Raw genomic sequence first — 19,594 nt, forward strand, 5'->3', positions numbered from 1 at the left:
CTGTTCCAAGTGTAGCTCACACCTGTCTGTTTGTCTCAGCTGGAATCACCTCAAACTGTTGTTAGCCAAGAAAAAGCAATGATTGTGCATCAAAGTTTCTAGGCCTTTCGCAAGCAAGTCACTTCTTTCCAGCCTTACAAAATATATATTTGAAATCTCCGTAATCAATTAACCTGGTCAAGAGCCAACTTTAAATAATACAGAGTAGGTGCTGTCCACAACAGCCGGTGCTGAAACGAATTGAACAAGGTCTGTGTTAGTGCTGGCGCTTTCCACCACAGATGGTGCTGAAATCCATCACACATGCAGCTCCGGAGCTGTGACGCAAATTGCCATTGTTCAAAGAATCAATGATATTAGAAATGCTTCTGTGGATTCGTGTACAGTAGTCCCTGATTGAGACAGCATGAGTGTAACAAATTTAAGACGTCCACATTGGAATGTTTCATGTGACTAACTGTCTCAATCTCTTGTCTTTTGTTTCTTTGCCTGCGTGTAAAATCACCTTTCGTGCACTCTCTCTCTCTTATTCACTTCCCCCCATTTTTGGGCGCCCTTATATACGTGCCTTCATCAATAATTCATCTGCATGGCCCTGGACTGATGCAAGTGAGTACTGGATGAATGAGCAGGATAGAGTGAACACAAAGCAGGAAAGAGAGAGAGAGAGCGAGAGAGATGATCCATCTGTGGCTATTAAGCAGGAATAGAGCTGTGACGAAAACCACTGTCACGTTCAGATTTTCTGGACTTTCGACAATGCCTGCAGGTTTATCGTCTGATTATGCAGAGGTTCGGAGCCATTGGTGCGTCTGCATGGGCGTGGCTGTGTTCGATGTCTTAGGGTGTCAGTGTGTGTGTTGCCTATCGTCTCAATTAATCACACGAGTGCTAATGAATGCCTCAGCGTATAGATTTTTATTAAGAGATCTGCTTTATTGCAGACTATTTAAGTCAGCCCCCTCCCATTCTCTCTTCCTCTCTTGCTCTGTGTCTGTATCCCTCTTCGATATGGACTGTTGTCTCATCCGTTTAGCTTTTCAATTTCTCCACCCTATTTCTACAATGCCATACAGTTCTATAATGCTTAAGAGTGTGTATGTGCAGAAAACCATTCCTTACTTCCTATATACTGTATATATAATATATATCACTCATTCACTCCCTTGGTAGCTCTAGCTCCACATGATTCAATTTCCTGCTTCCACAGACAAATGCCGGATAAGAGATACAAGTGAAACCAGACAATCATGTTGTCCTGCGCACACGCAGATGCACAGACATATGTATGCACACTCACAGCTTTCTGAAACCAACACGGTCAAACCACACGTCTGGCTGTCACAACCTTGCAAAAAAATTGTGTTAATGTCCAGGACCAGGCCGGGCACACATATGCTGCTATGCCTCTTTACTATTTGTGTCTCTGCAAGCCGTGGCATGCTCTTGTGCCAATTTCTTACAGAGGAGCAAACCTCAAATGAACTTCCCTCACCCACTTTTACTGTTTCACTAAGTCATTCATACTGGCTATATATATCTGCTTCTACATATTGCACGTAATATTCTATGCCTCTTCTTCTGTCTGTTAGACTGAAATACCTACAGTACTTCCATAAGTATGTAATTTAATTTAAGGATACGGACAGGAATTAAATACTTCCAGTAATACCATTGGTTGTCTTGCACCCTAGACATATGTTGGTAACTGTTGAAAATAATGGTATGTTCAAAATGGATGTCTTTAGGGCTACACTGATACATTGACCGAACACTTTTTGGATTTTTTTTCGGTGTGAATTTCTCAACGGGAGCCTTTTACATGGGTTTTGTAATGGATAACATTTTTCATCATCACATACAATTTGAATTTATGCCTCAGTGTATAAATAAATACTGTAAACATAACCACAAGTTCCTCCACCTAGAGGATTGGTCTCAACCTCAAAATAGGTTTAACAGCTCAAGTACACCCTTTTTGTCTAGCTTAAAAATGAATGCCTCTGAACAAAATGATGACCAAGTTTCCGTTTACTACATAAAACATTTCCCCTTTACATTTATAAACTGAGGTATGAGCTGAAATTTTGACTTCCAGTAATTAGGTTGAAAATAACCCAGAATAACACTTTAATGAGCCATAGACACACACTTGTCTACCACAGCTGGAAAAGAGGCGGGTGGCCTGGGCTTGTTAGCGCTGCGGTCTTTAATCATGGGCTGGAGAGGAGGTTGACACGCAAGGGGGCGCTGACCTCCTGTTTGTCCCAGCAGGGTGATGTGACCTGGTCCAGGAAGGAGACACAGGGCCCCCGGGACCTCCCTATACGTATGTAAAGGGGCCTGCAAACAGTCCCCGTTCAGGCCGCGAAGAGAGTCATTTGCCATTAAATATACATAGTACAGAGAGTGGATGAAAAATACATTTAGTGGCCCCAATCCTTAAAGACTCATTCATATTTCATACCAAGGAGATCCATTTTTCCTCCCTCTCTCTTTATTTCTCATTTTATGTATATGGCTTTCTTTGGTGAGTGTGCACTGTCTGTTGTGTACGGCATGCTGATTTCTGAAAGAAAGAAAATGACCTGAGCGAAGAGACCCTCTAAAACACAGAGCAAGTCTCTCTCTCTCTCTCTCTCTCTCTCTTTCTCTTTCTCTAGCTCTATCTTTCTCTATCTAATTACATTTCAAAGCACTCATTCTCCATTGCTACAAATATTCCAACACACATACACAATGAACTCTCTTTCTCGCTCATTCACTCAGCCTCTTGCTTTAGAAGGAAGGGCGGGCGAGTCTAGACCCCAATCTAAAAATAGACCACACATCTAGCGTTCCTGTGCACTGCTCTCTGCCTAAGACTGCAGATCTCTCTCTCACAATAGCGCTCGCAAGCAGACACGCAAACCTACACATCATCTTAATAATAGAACCAGTATTGTTGTACACTCACCCAAATATTCGTTGACTGTCAACATCACTTGCATTCATCTAGTGCCTTCTACTCACATAACACACTTATTTATTTATATAAACGACTTGGTTGACAGCATTGATCTGTTGCTGCAATGCAATATAACACAGTGTAAGCAAAAGACGGTCTATATTAATGTCCGTAGAAATCATTACTAATGCAGCATGTATTAAAAATGTATTGAGGGAACTGTTACACACACAGCAAATGCATTCTGTACATTCATAGTTTGTCAGTTGTGAATTCTAAACTGAGTTTCCTGATCCTATAGCCCCTCATTTCCTTATAATTTTCCATCCTATCTAAATTTTGATAGAAATAGAAAATAGAAATTAATATAAACAATATAAACGGTGACTGTCCACTACAGCACCTGTCTATGTTAATGTGTTTTATTGTTTGTACATGTTACATAACAGACAGCTCATTCCTGTGACATGCAGGAACCTCACTGACTAATATAATAATACGTTAATAGAATTTTCTTCCATATACTGTATGCCTTCTGTGTGTGTGTGCACTACAGCTCTAAGAGGATTCTGTACATATGAATAGCAGAGAGAATCTGGGCTTCAAAAGACTTCCTCCTAGCTCAGCAGGGGATATATTACTGCCTTGAAAAATAACATCTAGATCAACAAAGCAGGACATCATCAAAACCAGCCAGCACTCATTCACTGTCTAGGGATGTTCATATTGACCATTGACCAAATCAAATTTTGACAGATTAAAACTATCAGTTAAACGATTTAAAAGGTAGCATATGTTTATTTTAAGTTAAATAATAAAAAATATATAATAATCATTTAATAATACATTTTCAAATAACCATAAAATTAAACATGTTTTTAGCTTTCTGTATGGTGAAAGAAAAATATGCTATAGCTTACATGTGTTAACGCACAGAGCGTGCAGACGCATGCGACCAGGTGTAAATACCCCCGATCCGATGACTCAAACCACATGACGAAACGGGAAAAGTGTTATTCATCTGATTGTCAAGGCCATATTTGTCTGGGCTTTACTCCTCCAAATGGAGTGCGTCACTGGCAGCCTTGTTTAAGCTCATGTTCGTTGTTTTAAATGTATATGCGTGACAATCGCGCTCACAACGCGCTGTGACATTCTCTTTCTTCCCAGTGTGTCTACACCGAAGCATAATGAAGCTTCGGTGCTAGCAATACATTTTTCTGCAGCGGGTCTAACTGTCAACAGGCTCCAGACTGTCACCACAACACTTAAACATGTTACTTTATTAAATAAACTAGCCAAGTTTTGGATTAAGGTAGGGATGCTATGTGGTTGTGCATTCTGAGGGAAATAAACTTTGCCGATTCTTCTGTGTCTTCGTCTTGTCAATTTGTTAATTATTTAAGTTATTTTCTTACCAGTTTATTTTATGCTTTGGATTTCTATCATTTTAGTTTTTCTCCATTGTCCAAAAATAGGGCTGTTCGATTGCGAAATTCTTGGAATAGCTGTTTTTGACACCAGTTTGATTCCCTCTTTTACTACAGATTTAAACTTGTCAATCTTGTCCTCCAATTCCAATGTATAATTAATCATATCATTAATAATAATAAACTTTTTTTTATGGTGGATAAAACGCTGGCTTTGGACATCGTTCGAAACTGAGATAAGGAACCGTGACATTGGTAAAAGATGCCGGACAAGAACCGCAAGCGGTAAGTGAAACTGATGTCTGTGTTTTGTTGACAATGTGCTTTAGTTCAGCCTACCCCTCCCCCCCGCACGCGCCGTATGATTTCGGAAACAATCGTACAGCGGTATCTTTCTTTTATAAATGTGATCATAGACGATATGCAATACTACTCTATAGGTACTCAAGATTAATGTGAGATTGGCAGAAACCCTGTGTGTTAGGGCCGCTTTAAAGGAGTAGTTCACTTTTAAAATAAATGTTCATGATAATTTACCCCCATGTCATCTAAGATGTTTAAGTTATTTTTTTAGTCGAAAAAAAATTAAGGTTTTTGATGAAACATTCCAGTATTTTTCTCCATATAGTGGACTTCAATGGACTCCCAAATGGTTGAAGGTCAAAATTACAGTTTCAGTGCAGCTTCAGTGGACTTTAAACAATACCAGACGATGAATAAAGATCTGTCATTTTCTAAAAAGAAATAAAAATGTATATGCTTTATGAACACAAATGCTTGCCTTGCTCTGTTCTACGATGTGCGTTCGTGACTTAACGTAATAACGTTGAGAACTTGCACGTTCAACTTGTAAACACTGACTATTTCCACATAATTACGTATTTTGTGAAGTCAGGAACATGCATCGCAGAAAAAAGCAAGGCGAGCATTTGTGTCCAATGTGTGAGAAATTGATTCCCAGCCCTATCCAAAATGCTGCCGGTTCGTGAAAATGTGATAGATTGTGAATGCAGCTGCTATTGTTGGACAGGTTATTCTGCTGTTTGCATATTAAAATCAATATGTGAAAAATGTTTTTGTATTTTTAACGTGTCAACTACCCTCGTCAACTGTAGCTGTGTTTTATTTCGAAGTGTGCGTCCTCCGGATGTCGAATGTGAAGGCGTTGGCCTCAGGAGGACGCAGCATTCGAAATCAGAGACAGCATGTATTTTTTTTTAATTCAGATTTAATATTAAAATCGTATCAGTTAATGGTTAATGTTAGGATAACGAGTGTTGTTTCTCGGTTAGGGAAATTAACCGAAATGAGCATCCCTTTCACTGTCTGCTTCTAATTTCCTCTTTTTTATTTCAAAATCTTCACATTGTTATTGTGGACCTCTTGTGGTGCCCAATACATCAGAGATGGATGGCACATATGGTGGAGATACTCAGAGGGTTGTTTTCTGATAAGCTTCATGCTTCTAAAAATTCTATAGGCTTTGCACATGAGGATCGGGAAGAAAAGCTCTACAGATTCTGGTTTGATTCATACAGTACGCATGAAATGCTCCATCTTCTCAGTCCTCAAGCTACAAAAGAAAACCGAGACACTGAACTTTTAAGGAATTTTTAGACAGCTGAATTGACGTGTTCATGTTTCAAACAACATGGCCTTTTTAGTTTCTGATGTCCAACAAACTTGCTGTAGTTTTATAGAACATTGCACAGCTCAATGGGAAGGACAGAGCGCAGGACTACCATTATTGAGCCAGAATTTATGACTAAAGCCTGAGGTCTACACCATGAAAACATTAATACAGTTGACTTGTTTTTAAAATGTCTATTCAAAAGTAAGTGCAAATTATTTAGCTGACAAAACTCTCCAATGAGATCCTGCCTCAACATCATTTAATAAGCTTGATTCGAGACACATAAAAGAATACAAACTAGTTCATTTCTGAGCCATTTTGGAACTTTATATTACAACGCTTTTCATTGTACTCTCTCATTAGGATAAACTGTTTATATTGTAACAGTCTCTTAGACTCAAACACACTATATACTAAATTTGTTTTTTAAATTTATAATTTTACACTTTTATGCGAAGCACCTACAAATACTCAAAAATGGACAAACCCAACTGGTTATAAATTAATCTATGCTGTGTTGTTACAACCAAAAATACGGGCCCGTTTCAACCCATCAAGTATACTGTAAACAATTCCTGGGTTAATTTAACCCAACAGATGGAATTAACCCTTTTGTGGACTTTTTTATCTGCGGATAAATAAAAGCCAATCAAATTTAAATGGGTGACCTATGTGTGTGTGTGCGTGTGTGAGAGTGTGCAAAGCTTTATGTGGTTCTCAGCTAAGTGCTGTCAAGAATAATTTCCCAAAGACAAAAAATCGGGAATGCATGAATGCATGACCCGGAATGCATCAATAGGGTTAATGTCCACGAGTAAATGTACAGGAATAAGAGAGACACAAACAAGAAGATAAAGGAATAAAAGAGGAAGAGGAGAAACATGGCTTACCATGGTTTGGATGTGTATTAAGACTTACACTGAATTTAAACACATTATTATTAAAGCTCTGCTCGACCTAACCCCAAGACATGATAGCTGTAAGATTAAGAAGACCGCTATATAATCAGAAAGATTTCTACAAATGAAGAGACTGAAAAGAGTAGAGCAGATCAGAAAAGTGTTCCATTTATTCATTTATTCACACGCTTTATCCAAAGTTGATTGAATCTTGCTCAAACACCCGTGAATAGTATTTTGACTAAGATTAGGCAAATAATGTTCAAATAATTGAATAAATGTTCTAAGCCAGAAAGAAAAAAAAGAGAAAGGGTGGGGGGTTGATACCAGATAAGAGAAATTAGGCTCTTTTATTGGGTCAATAAATGTGCCATCGGCCCGGTGATGCCACATGAGGGCAAACAGCCCACTTTAAAACAGTTCTGTTACCAATCAATTAGAAACCCGACCTTCATCTTCACACACCGATTTTACTATGAGGACGTCTCATAGACTTCCATCGTTTTCACATCAGGTTCTCCTATACCATAGCTCTTCCCTTACCCCTTAAAAACCTTTATGTGTCTTCAACCGGGGGTCTGCTAATTACTGTTTACTTACAGACATCTTTTTGTTAAAAATGTAATGCATGGGTACAGAAATATTACAACCAATGTTCTCTTTAAGCTGCACACGTGCACGGCCTTGCGGTTTCATTGAAGCTTCCGCACATTGCAAATTTAACCTGCATGCGGACAAAAACGTCCATTCAGGAAGCAGAACGATAGAAGAAACATTACATCTGCATCATAAAAACAGATAGGTACAAAATCAAATAAGTACCTACGGTATGTCTTTCTTTCAAGTCTGCAAGTTTAGAATCGATGCATTCTCTGTCTCTCTTCCGATAAATTCAGAGTACGCATGAAAGGACTTGCATGCAAATAAAGTGCATTCTCATATATTTCTGAACTTCTGGTCAAATTTGTAAAAGGGCTAATTTGACAGGCAAATGACACCATACCAATTGTAAACTCTGACAAATCTTTCGTACATGTATAAAAACGTGCACCGTGTATCGATGGTGCAAGTCAAACAAGTTGCCCGGACTCGTTGCATGCACTATAAGGGTTGTTTCTATTTAAATAGCTCTATTTACACATTTAGTATAAAGGGGTCCCTGCTTCCTGCATCTCTCATCTAAGGGGTCCTTGCCCTGAAAAATTGGGAAGACCCCTGTTTACACAATTGATAGATTTTTTTATTATCTTTTAAGTAAAACATGATTTAGGCAGATCAGTTAATTGATTTTTTATTAGCTCTAAAGGCAGATTTGTTAACTTTTTTGGTTCCCAATATTTATTAGGACATGAAGCGGAGGACACTTTTCTCGATAAGCTGAGAAAGACATTCTTCACAAATAAGTTAGCATTTATTTGTGAACCCCAGGTGGGACGTGTGAGAAACATCTTATGGGAAAATGTAATTTGGTATATGCCATGCTACAATAAATAACCCCTCATGCACTCATGCACTTATTGAGAAAAGATGTGCTATTACTCTCTTACATTTCATTGGCAGACAATAAAACTGAAAAAGATTCCTCAGACACAAATGATGGGACACAAGCTGCTGTATATGAACCAGTTTATAACAGAAACATCTCATAACCACCTAGCTATGCCATAGCAACCTGTAAAGATGCAGTTGCACGTGTTATTAAGGTTTTCCTTTCATTAAAAAGAACTGAATAGGTTGGTTAAAAAACACTCAACAGACAGATAGAATACAACAAAACCTACAACCTTTACACTTGAATTCAGTTACAAGTACTTCTTACTAAAGCAAGAGAGAGAGAGAGAGAAAAGACAATAAGCAGGTTAATGTTTTTGTCATTTGTAAGCATTTGTAGATCTGCCTGTCTCTGCTTTGTCAATGGTGGTGTGTGTGCATTTTCATGAAGACGTCAGTTGAACAGACGAGAGTATGTGTGGGCGCATCACGTTTGAACCCTGCTGGTGTTTATGCTGCTGGCAAGAATTCGTGCTACAAGCGAGAATTAGAATGCAATTACTGCACGTACCTGCCATTGTGTACTTGAGCGTGCATGCGCACATGCCTAACCGGATTTCCAGCTACGGACATATCGGCTATCACTTGCATTTCCAGGGAGGGTGATGGTTCAATGCAAAAGTCATCAGAAAGGGAGGCAATGGAAAGATGCCAATCACAAATGAACACGACTGTCAGGAGTTATATCATCATTGACTTAAAACAAATATTGATGAATGCTGGCTGTACGGCAGACATGGAGGTGAGACAACAATGTCTTAATTGGACATTGGACGGCCCATGCAGAGTGTTCTAACAATACCAGCCGGATATTACATTGAATTTCGACGTCAATATACGCGTCACTGTATTGAAGCATGAAGTTTAAGGCTATGAGAAATCATAGCTGATGTCGCCGTGAAAATTTAAAAGAATAAAGTGCTAGTTAGTTAAGGACTGTCCATGTAAGTATCCTGGGAGGGGGGTTCAATAAGAATTTATAGAAGTCAATGACAGCTAGACATGCGCCAGTGTTCGGTAATACGGTACATCACAGAAGTGAAAATGCACGGTAGTGTTATTGCGGGCACTTCAAATCACTGTGAAGAAGAGTGTGCTTTACATTTGTCTGCACAACATTTCAAGCTCAAGATGGAACCCAACATAATTCTTTTAAATGTCTATGAAGCTAGCTATCCTATTGCTTGCTATCTAGAAAAAACATGAATTATTATGGCATCATGTTGTACTGACATTGACAGGTAATTATTAATTATAAAGTGATGTGTCAGTAATAATGACAATTTAAACACCAATCCATGGATCTAATATTACTTGTCTTTGTATTTTGAATTCAATGTACTGCAAAAGTGGGTACAAGTAAGGCCAGATTCACATTTTGCGTCTAATACCGTGCGGAAAATGCGAGCTGCACTGCATTCTCCCTTTTTTTCAAAGCGCCTGGACTTTGCGCTCTCCTGGCGTCGCTAAGTAACCATGGGCTACGATGGCCGTAAAGTCGAGGATGTTTAAACAAACGATATATGGATTATATGCATTGAAAATACCTTGCAATAACTCTGCTACTAGATTTAGTAACGCTGTGATCATCTGTGTCTCCATTTTCATTGAGCTTGTCTATATTGGCTGGCTGGTTCTTGTCCCATGACCTGCTTGCGCCTTTCTGAAAAGTTTTTTTTTATCTCGATGCGGCTGATTGAAAAAAAATGTATTGTACATCTATCAACAATAGAGACAATTCATATTTGTTTGTGTTTGGTTGAGTGAGCACAGCATTTTTGTTGAGAGATGAGGATATGTACAGGCAGATCAGGCTGCTCTGAGCACAGTCTGTGCTGCCACTGCGGTCTCAGAGCAGCACAGAGGAAGCCACCATAATACCACAATATCTTTTCTTCAGAAAAACAAATAACATCTTCTGAACATTTTATAAATGAGGATATTCATAACTTATTTGGGTAATGAGCAAATACTGAGCAAAAACCAAGGCTTGGAAATCAAGCTCACCTGTTTCTGTTAACCTTCCATTATATCATAAAATAATATTTTTGCATTTAATTTTCTCAATATATCCCTGATATTGTTATTTTTGTGTGCATGTAACGATCTTGGAATGAAAGAACTGAACAGAGAGTGATAGAGAAAGATCAACATTTAACCAAACATGATACATGACAGCCCATGACGGAAGCTGTTGTCAAATCCCATGATTCAGTTCAGTGATCAAACCAGAATTGGATGTCACAGTCTGTTCGTAAGCACGCGAGAGGGCGTTCAGCAGACTACTTCATATCTGAGACTCCAGAGCACTGTTTCAGTCAACATCCAAAAGAACACATTTCCCTTTCCAGACTGCATCATATACCTGTGCCAACAGTACTGGCTATTTACTCTCTAAAGATGCCTATGCACCAAATGTTGCCTATCTATTCAAGATGAAGTGTATCCTTAAATGGTGAACCAAAGAGGCTGTTAAAGCCGGACTTGCAAAGATGCTTTTATTGAAGAATGGGGCTTCAGCAACTATACTGAACTTGACAGTAAACCTGCGGGGCGCAGATAACAGCACATAATAAACATCAAAGGAATTATCAAAGAGGTTATCAAATCAAAACAGGGTGTTTACATAAACAATCGGCCTGTTTATTTCTAAGGCTCAGTGAGAGGGGGGAAATATAGTAATGAAAAACTAAATAACCTTAATTAACATCTAATTTATATCACCTCGTTAAAAACATCGGGGCTACAAACAACCTCAACTTCTGAAAAACAAATCTAAAGGCATACAAATGAATACAAAGCTTAGTACACTGAAAAAAATATGTACTTTTGATCTTATTAGTAATTTGGCTGTCCTCGGGTTATTTATTGACGCATTATCGTTACTGGTTCACAATTTATAACCGTAAGGTTGACTAGATATTATGTAATGTTGCCGGGTCTCAATAGCTTACGTAGCATGATCGTGCCTCATCACGAATTGAGTATTATGCTTGTAAATGATGACTACACAATAAATGTTTTATGGTCAAAAGTTGCTGATTTCTTAGTTCATGCACGTAGACTAATGTTAAAGCTATCTATAATTACTATGCTAGGCACTATTACCATAGCGAGTTGAGTGTAAGTTAGTGGTTGCACCTATTACGTTGTGTTTTGGGAAACTTCAAATGTGTTATGTACCTAGCGTTAGCACGTTATGCGATAACGGCTAACAACCAGCTGCTACCTCAGAATCAAGTTTGGGCTATCAGTATAGCCAGAAGTATACCCAGCGGGACACAAACGAGTCCTTTAGAACATGCACAGTTTATGAAGTGACATGATGTAACAGCGGTTTCTGCTTAGTCAACAAATTCATGTGTATTGTGCTGCCCAAGTGAAAGCTTATACAGCGAAAGTATTTACAACATTGACAACAGACTATAGCGCTTATCATCCACATGGGGCAACCATACATTAAGGTTATATGTTGTTGCTTTAACATATAAGTTGTGACTCGTTTCGTAAGGTTTCCTCATTGTGTCGTCCAGAGGTATCAGCCTTTTAAAGGGTGCGGTACACGGAGGATTCTCAACTTAGAATAAGACGAGATGTCCTTCGTAGGAGATGCTGGCAGAAAAGGAAACAGGAAGTACCACGTTGCTATGACAACACTTTGCACTCGCACACCTGTCAAATTAATTCAAATGATTTCTACATGATTTTAAGTTCTACCCTAAACAATGCCAAAAGAGTTAAACACATGTAAATTGTATTGCCTTACTGTTTTAAAACGTATAAAAATCACTTACCACTTGTTAACCTATTAACTACATATACCTGCTAAGATTCAAATAACGCTACAAAAATTGAAAACTGTTCACGTTTGAACACCACATATTTAATTGTCTGTGCAGCTGCTGCTGTTTATTCAACACACGTTTATTTAACAGACGTTGGCCGACGCAAAGAACTGTTGGTTATCTCTAACAACTAAGGATACACCACCTGTGTCCTCCGAATTCTCGTGAAAGTAGGTCGCATTAGAAGGGTGCCTACAGAGTGTCCTACCTGCTTTTATTAAACGAGACAGCTTCGATGACGTAACAGTCTTCAAATGAGACCTCAGGAGGACGCAGCCTTCCGAAAAAAGACACCATAATTGTTACATTTAGGCAGAGGATTTACAGTTCCCAGCATGCTTTGAGTAAGATTGCGAGTTATTTTCTTAATTAAATGTTGTTGTTTATGTGTTTTCAGTAAAGAGAAACACTTGTTCGTGTTTAATGATCATTTATCTTTGAGATTCAGAGAAGTTTGTTGTATTTTTTAGTGTTGTGGTTACAATTCTTCATAAAATCTTTGCTTAGGTAGTGGGCGGTGACAATTTTCTAAATTGAATTTCTGTTCAGCTCTGTAAACTTAATATTTTGTTAGAGATAGAAAAAGTCTTATGTCACAGTGACTTAAAACACGTATGTTAAAAATGTTAAACGAAAATATGAAATGTTAACATTTAAAAATCATGTTTGTTTAAAAAACTTAAATCTGACAATTAAAACTATTTATTATGTTTGACTGATGTACATCATTTTTGCATGTTATTACAACAGATTTTTTTCAGTGTTGCTGTTATTTCTATACACAAGGAGAACTAACAAGAAGAGTAAAATATGGATATTTCTTTATAAATATTTAAAAGAAAATGATAAACGGTTTACATTGACCTACCTCTCAGCAGCTACACTAACACGGTAGTAAATCACTTCCGCAGCCACTAAACATGTAAACATTACCACAGTGTGGAATCAGCAGCATGTGAGCATGCGCAATGTCTTGCCATTTCTGCATGTTTTTAATACATCCCAACAACTGAAAACGGTAGCAGTATGTTGAATGGGAACAATATGTGTAAGTACAATTATGTTGAATGGGTGATATTCATTCAATTGTTCCAGTGGTTTACGTGTAGATTTAGGCCTTTGACCAACATGTGCTTCAAGAAGTGTTCTCGCGGTGTGTTGTTTAATTTAATTTCTTAGTTGGTGATTGCATGTCCAACCTCTTAAAGCGGTCCTGCAACGACGTTTCATCCATTCTTACTTCTTTACAATGTTAAACGTGCTGTCTTCTCATTCTTAACATGGTCAACTTGTCAAAAAACGAGTTGGGCGTATTACGTAGTATTTCTGTGGTCGATACACTCCCCCAGCGATCGTACAGGTTTCAGAAAGTTTTATTCGAACATGTAAAACTGTTTCATAACAACTTTTCTTAGTCCCTTATTGGACAATTCTCCCGGAAAAGCACTCGGCACGGCCACAGGAGAGCAGGAGAAGAAGCATGCGCAGACGTCACTTTCACTTGTAAGCATGAGAGAGAGATCTTACGTTCGCGAAGTTCAGGTGTTTGTTTGTTCACTGCATTTGGGTTTTGAATGTTATATAAACGGATGGATGTGGAGATAGTTTGAAACTGATATATGGAGCCGTCCCAGCGGTAAAAGATAACGGACATGAACCGCATGCGGTGAGTGAAACTGATGTCTGTGTTTTGTTGACAATGGGTGCGCACGTGCTTTAGTTCAGCCTACCCCTCCGGCACGCACCGTATCTTTTCGGAAACAATCGTAAAGCTGTATCTATCTTTTATAAATGTAATCAAACTAAATACTCTTCGAAGATACGAAGCATGCAATACTGCTCTATAGGTACTCAAGATTAATATGAGATTGGCAGAAACCCCGTGTGTTACGCCCGCTTTAAGATGAACTATTAATAATGTTAATCATGTATGTTGAGCGCTTAAGTCGTTTGTAAAAAGCTTTAGACGAAAACGACTTCAAAATGAAAAAACGTTAACGTCACCGCGGCTTGTGGCTGTTGGGTCTCGCACCAGCGGAAGCCTCTTACCGTATATTCCCCGGGGAGAGCTGAGCAACACAGCGGTCGCTTTACAACAGTGGGAACAAAGCGCGGCAGTGAATGAATATGCTGCTTTGATTATTTCAAGACAATGAAGCCTCGTAACGTTTAACAAAACTCTAATTTCTCCACTTGAAACATTTCGGCACTTTCAATAGGCTTCGATTCAAACATCAGCGCTTTTGTTCTTTCTCCCTCGACGATTTATTTCTGTTTAACTTGACATGTCGGTGAAAAAACACAGCCGACTTCGAACGCTGTGTAGTTAACAATTTTATCCAGATGTCTATTCATTCAATTCCTTTGAATCGACCCGCAACAGAAAGGCTGCAGTCAGTTTCCGCCATCAAGTCCAGCTGCAATCGGCCCTAAAAAGTCTAAAAATAGCTTCAGGAAAATCACAAAAGCCCGGAGATTATACGGGAGGCTATCTCACTTTTTATGTTAGCTAATACACCTCGGTTATGTCATCGATTCCCCAACACTTGACTTCTCCAATGCGGAGACGAAAGGTCCTGAGAAAACCTCAACCTTTGCATATTTCACTCCCCTCGCAGATAGATAGATAGATAGATAGATAGATAGATAGATAGATAGATAGATAGATAGATAGATAGATAGATAGATAGATAGATAGATAGATAGATAGATAGATAGATAGATCCTCTGTATAACAAAGAGATGGCATTACAAAATATTGTGATACGTGTCTTTTCAGTGATTTGAGGCATCAAAAGTTTAAGGGAGGCCTAAAGCAGAACAGAACAGGGTGAAAGTGGATGCCATGAACCCAATCTCATGACTGGTTCCTGTAAACTGCTACAAACTGGAGAAAATAAGTGTGGTATCTGGTTTACAGTCTGCAGTGTAGCCAATGTGGTCTGTTGTGGTTTTGTTGCGCTGCAGTGGGTCTACCTATCCAGATTTGTCCCCACAGTTGCACTTATCAGCAGGGCACTTGGCCAGAATTAGTAGCACAACTGCAATGACAGATGAGCCCTTTAACGTAGAGAAATACACCCACCTTACAGATCTGGAAGTGCTCTGACATCAGCGTTTCATGGATCTCCAGATCCCGTGGAGTATGTGCCGCACTGGGGGTCCCGGCCGCACTGCCGCACACTGGAGATCCACCTGGATTGACAGGCGTAGAAGTCGTCAGCCCGTCCAAAACCTTCCTGAACTTCTTCATCTTTATCCTTGTGTTTGCACTTTTGTCGAAGTTACTCTCGGACGATCTTAAAACGTGCCGCGGAGACGTTTAAAACGGCATAGGATATGATGCGGCTGCACAGCACGAATTCAGACGGCAAAAGTCCGCTTTCTCTTAGTTTCTTATCTCTTTAAGGAATTTATGTGCAATACAAAAGACCATAGAAGAACCTCATCTTCCAAAAAAGGGTTGAAGATCGCAAAAAGTAAAAGATTAATTTAGGCAAATGGACGATTAGTTTTGGTGCGCATTAATGCCTGAACCAGGCTGATAAAGAATTATGAAACTTCATATTACTTACTCAGGACGGTATCGCACCCAGCTAATCAAAATTCTCGGGAGCCATGTCAGAAACATAAAAAAGTACGATTCAGTTTGTGACAAAACGCGGACGGTCGCCTATTTTTCCGCGAGATGCAGTAGCCGTGCACACCAAAAGTCACGTTGAACGTTTGTTGTTTGGGATCCCAGACGCAGGGGTGACACGCTGCAGAGAACCAACCAACGTACAACCACCAGCCAACGTCGAAAATTGATCTAAGCCCGCCCAAGAAAGACAAGATATTACGCGACCATAAAACGTTTTTTATAAAACACCTCTTCTTCTGGCTTTCTAATGAGTTTTTGGGAGAATACGTGGCGAGTAACCTCGACCCGCACCCAGAATCTCTCCCGCAGTCGAGTGCCAGCCGCTGTCCAAGGTGTTGAAACATGGAGCGAACGAAAGCCCCGCCTCTCTCTGTGCACATTGGACGTGATGCTACGGTCCTGCTGTTATGCCCGTCCTCCCGCGGCAATGATTGGACCATGTGCTTCAGAAATCACAAACAATGAAATAGTGATTTCAATATCTCAAGATTACTCTTACACTTCGTACTTTTTATATTTTTTAATCTATATTTATCTGTACAATTATTTGTCATGCAAAAGAATCAAGCACATCACAGGCTATTTACCTAAAAATGAAAATTGGTTATTTTTACCAGATACACAGTAACAAAAAACTTTCAACAGCAAAATGACCACGTCCTCATATATGAACATAATAACATAAGGTTGGCAGCTATCTTGGCACCAAATTAACCGTCCTGCAGACCTGTTGCAGAACTCGATTTTTATATGTACGTTTCAAACGATGTTTGAGGCGTGGAGGAAAATACCGAGCCTTTTTTATACGGTTGATAAAGCCCTAAGAGTTTTATATGATGGTTGCATGTGCTGCTTGTCTTTATAAATTAAACAAATTGTCAGGTGTTACATACCAAATAAAAACTACAATGCACTTCTATACAATTTAACGTTGTCACATTGCCAGAAACGGAGAAGTGGTTGAATTATCGTTCACTGGTTAAGGGCACGCACAATCTATCTAATGTTTAATTAAACAAATTGTGAGACAACAGTGGCCTCCAGGGGGCGCTATGTTGTGCATCTCGCAGATGCATTACATAAACGCTTACATCATCTTTCCCCTCGGCACGCTTTATACCATTGAGCCTTTTCTCCTGAAAGCTGCTCGTGATGTTGATATCATCTCTAGAGATTTCGATTCTGATGCTGTTTCTGCAAAATATATTTGTAAATCTTATGGTTTTTATAATGACCAATACTTGAGAAGATATAGCAATATACTTTATTCTGTAATCAAATTGTGCTTTATTTGTATTATTTTTTACGTGTATAACAATAAATATAGATTGTATATTGCAATAAGAAAACACTTTTTTGTTTATTTTAATTTTATATTAATTGTTATTATACCTTTAAATGTACAGCACTGCAGGCTCGTTCACTCATCTCACTTTATCTCAACAGGGAACAACGAGACTTACAACGAGGCAAATAGTTTGCAATTATCATGATTATAGGGTACAACCCTTAAGCTTTCTAGTATTTTTATCTTGACATTTCCAATCGTCTATTGCTTTGAATGTTGTGGAATTACAGGATCAAGCACCCCCACCTAACAGCTATAAGCTCAGTAGGCTGCCACACATAATTGCTTTTTCTTTTCATTAAATATACTTTTCATCATGAAAGCCGAGATACATTCTCTCATCTTCATGGCACCATACCTCATAAAAGATTTTCTGAAACTTATTGAAGAAATAATCAATACCAACAGTGGCCATGCCATCTTTAGCATTAAGATTATTGACTAAATTATTTTAATTGCACTCCTTAAATGTGAGACGTAAAAATTCAACTGTTCTAGTTTACATGCTTGTGTGGATTCTTCACATCTACAAATAAAGGAATGAGAATCCGGAAAGCTTTATCTATGTTGGGATTAAGCATAACATCACTCAAAGCTTTTCTCCAAATGCAATGTGTCATTGACCAAACATCCCCCCCTCACAAACATTAAGACTTGCTTAACTTAGTTGTATTATGATGTGGCCTATCACGATTGAGGATTGCTCGCTAAAGGAACTCAGTAGGGGCCTTCTCCCTCTGCTGCTTGGTGGATGTACTACACAAGAAATCCCTTTGTTGAAAGGATTTGGAATTTAGAAAAAAAAACAAATAATCCTCTTCATCGCTCCCTCAGGGTAAACAACATCGAAGATATCCCAGCTGCCAAGACAACGGCACGGGATGTGTGCTGCACGACGGGTCCACTGCGCTAATCTTCCCGCTCGAACCTGCAGACACGGATTAGAGATCATGAGCACGTCAGGTGTCCCAAAGTACAATGCAGTTAGGGTGTTCTGATTGACTAAAAGAATGATGCAAAATGATGTCGAGGACCATTGTCAATGCAGGTGGTGGATAATTTAGAATGTGAATAGTCCATCCTCATAAATGAAGAAAAGGGTTCATGTTTGCGGTTGATGTCTGTTTGTATAAATGTGCTACTTTAGATTTGATCCCAGGTAGATGTGACACACGGTTAACCAAGAACCCACTTGTGTGCTGTCATGACCATGTCCGTGAAGAAGGCACTTCATGCCAGGTGTCTCTAGGGAGAAGCTGTCCATACAATTATTGTACCGTATACTTCTCAGGATAAAACAGTTATATTAAATGACAAGCAAAGTAAAGAAAACCACACTGTGTTGAAAACCCATTAGATCAACTGAAATTCATGTCACATTTGCACGTTTTTTACTTGATTCAACTGTCTTTAACATAAGCTACTCCAGATCAATAGTGCTTGTGATGATCTGGAAAGGTCCTTTTAAAGATTTATTTTTAGTGACATGTACTGAACATGTTTGTCAGGACAAAATGTCCAAAATTGTTGGTTGTCTGGATGGAACATGTTTTAGTGTCAACATTTTTTATAAAAGGTATCAACCCATGTTTTTCTAATTTGTCCTGTATTACAGTTAACCAGGACACAATTCTTGAACAAACTGACATAAAACAAGTTAAACAAATATTGTGGTTTTTCCACAGTTAGCTGGAGATATTTCAGAAATGTGATCCATGATGTCTATGGTGTGTTTTATATCCTGCCTTTTTCCTTTGAGTACAGTGAACTGCTTTTTCTATCTTAAAGAGCTTGGTTTGTATCTTCTAAACAACAGTTTCATAATACAGTTTTCTAACTCAGACCATATACATGTTCTACTTTACCTTAAGTCTGTTTATTTTGGCATTTACGTGCATCTTGACCAGGTTTAAACCCCGAGAGACAACACTAACACACCTGCCAAAGGAAGTCATATTCACACTTGCTCAGATGGGGACAAAACCAGGGGTGCTTTCACACAGAATGTTCAGAACTGTCAGCAAGTCTTAAATTAAACACCCATAAAACACTGGAGGCTTGTCAACTCAGTTTAAAAAAGTGTTCTTAATTGTCGTCCCCAGTAGGGCTTGAGGCAGAACAGCCTAAGGCAACCCCTTCTCACAGTTTATGAGTGTACAGTAAAAGTATAGCCTGAAGTACATTTGGCCCTTTCACTTAGTAACAAACTCTCACAAAGACCTTCATAACGTCAATAATTTAATATGCAATAATTCATGTTTTGCATATTTCATGCAGTAACCACAGAATAGAATGACA

The 19,594-nt window shown here is 38.8% G+C and overlaps 1 protein-coding gene across 12 annotated transcripts in view; it reads right to left on the reverse strand.

Annotated features, from left to right (window-relative positions):
* Positions 1-16,243, reverse strand: part of stxbp5l (syntaxin binding protein 5L) — a 116,582-nt gene extending 100,339 nt beyond the window's left edge. For all 12 annotated transcript variants that reach the window (XM_056754552.1, XM_056754546.1, XM_056754551.1 and 9 more), the window contains exon 1: positions 15,391-16,243. In XM_056754552.1, coding sequence (XP_056610530.1) covers positions 15,391-15,558 — 168 coding nt within the window. In that variant the 5' untranslated portion in view covers positions 15,559-16,243. The remainder of the gene's footprint in view (positions 1-15,390) is intronic.
* Between the last annotated feature and the right edge of the window lie 3,351 nt (positions 16,244-19,594).

The sequence above is a fragment of the Triplophysa dalaica genome, chromosome 8 (assembly GCF_015846415.1).
Source record: "Triplophysa dalaica isolate WHDGS20190420 chromosome 8, ASM1584641v1, whole genome shotgun sequence".
NCBI classification, from domain to species: domain Eukaryota; kingdom Metazoa; phylum Chordata; class Actinopteri; order Cypriniformes; family Nemacheilidae; genus Triplophysa; species Triplophysa dalaica.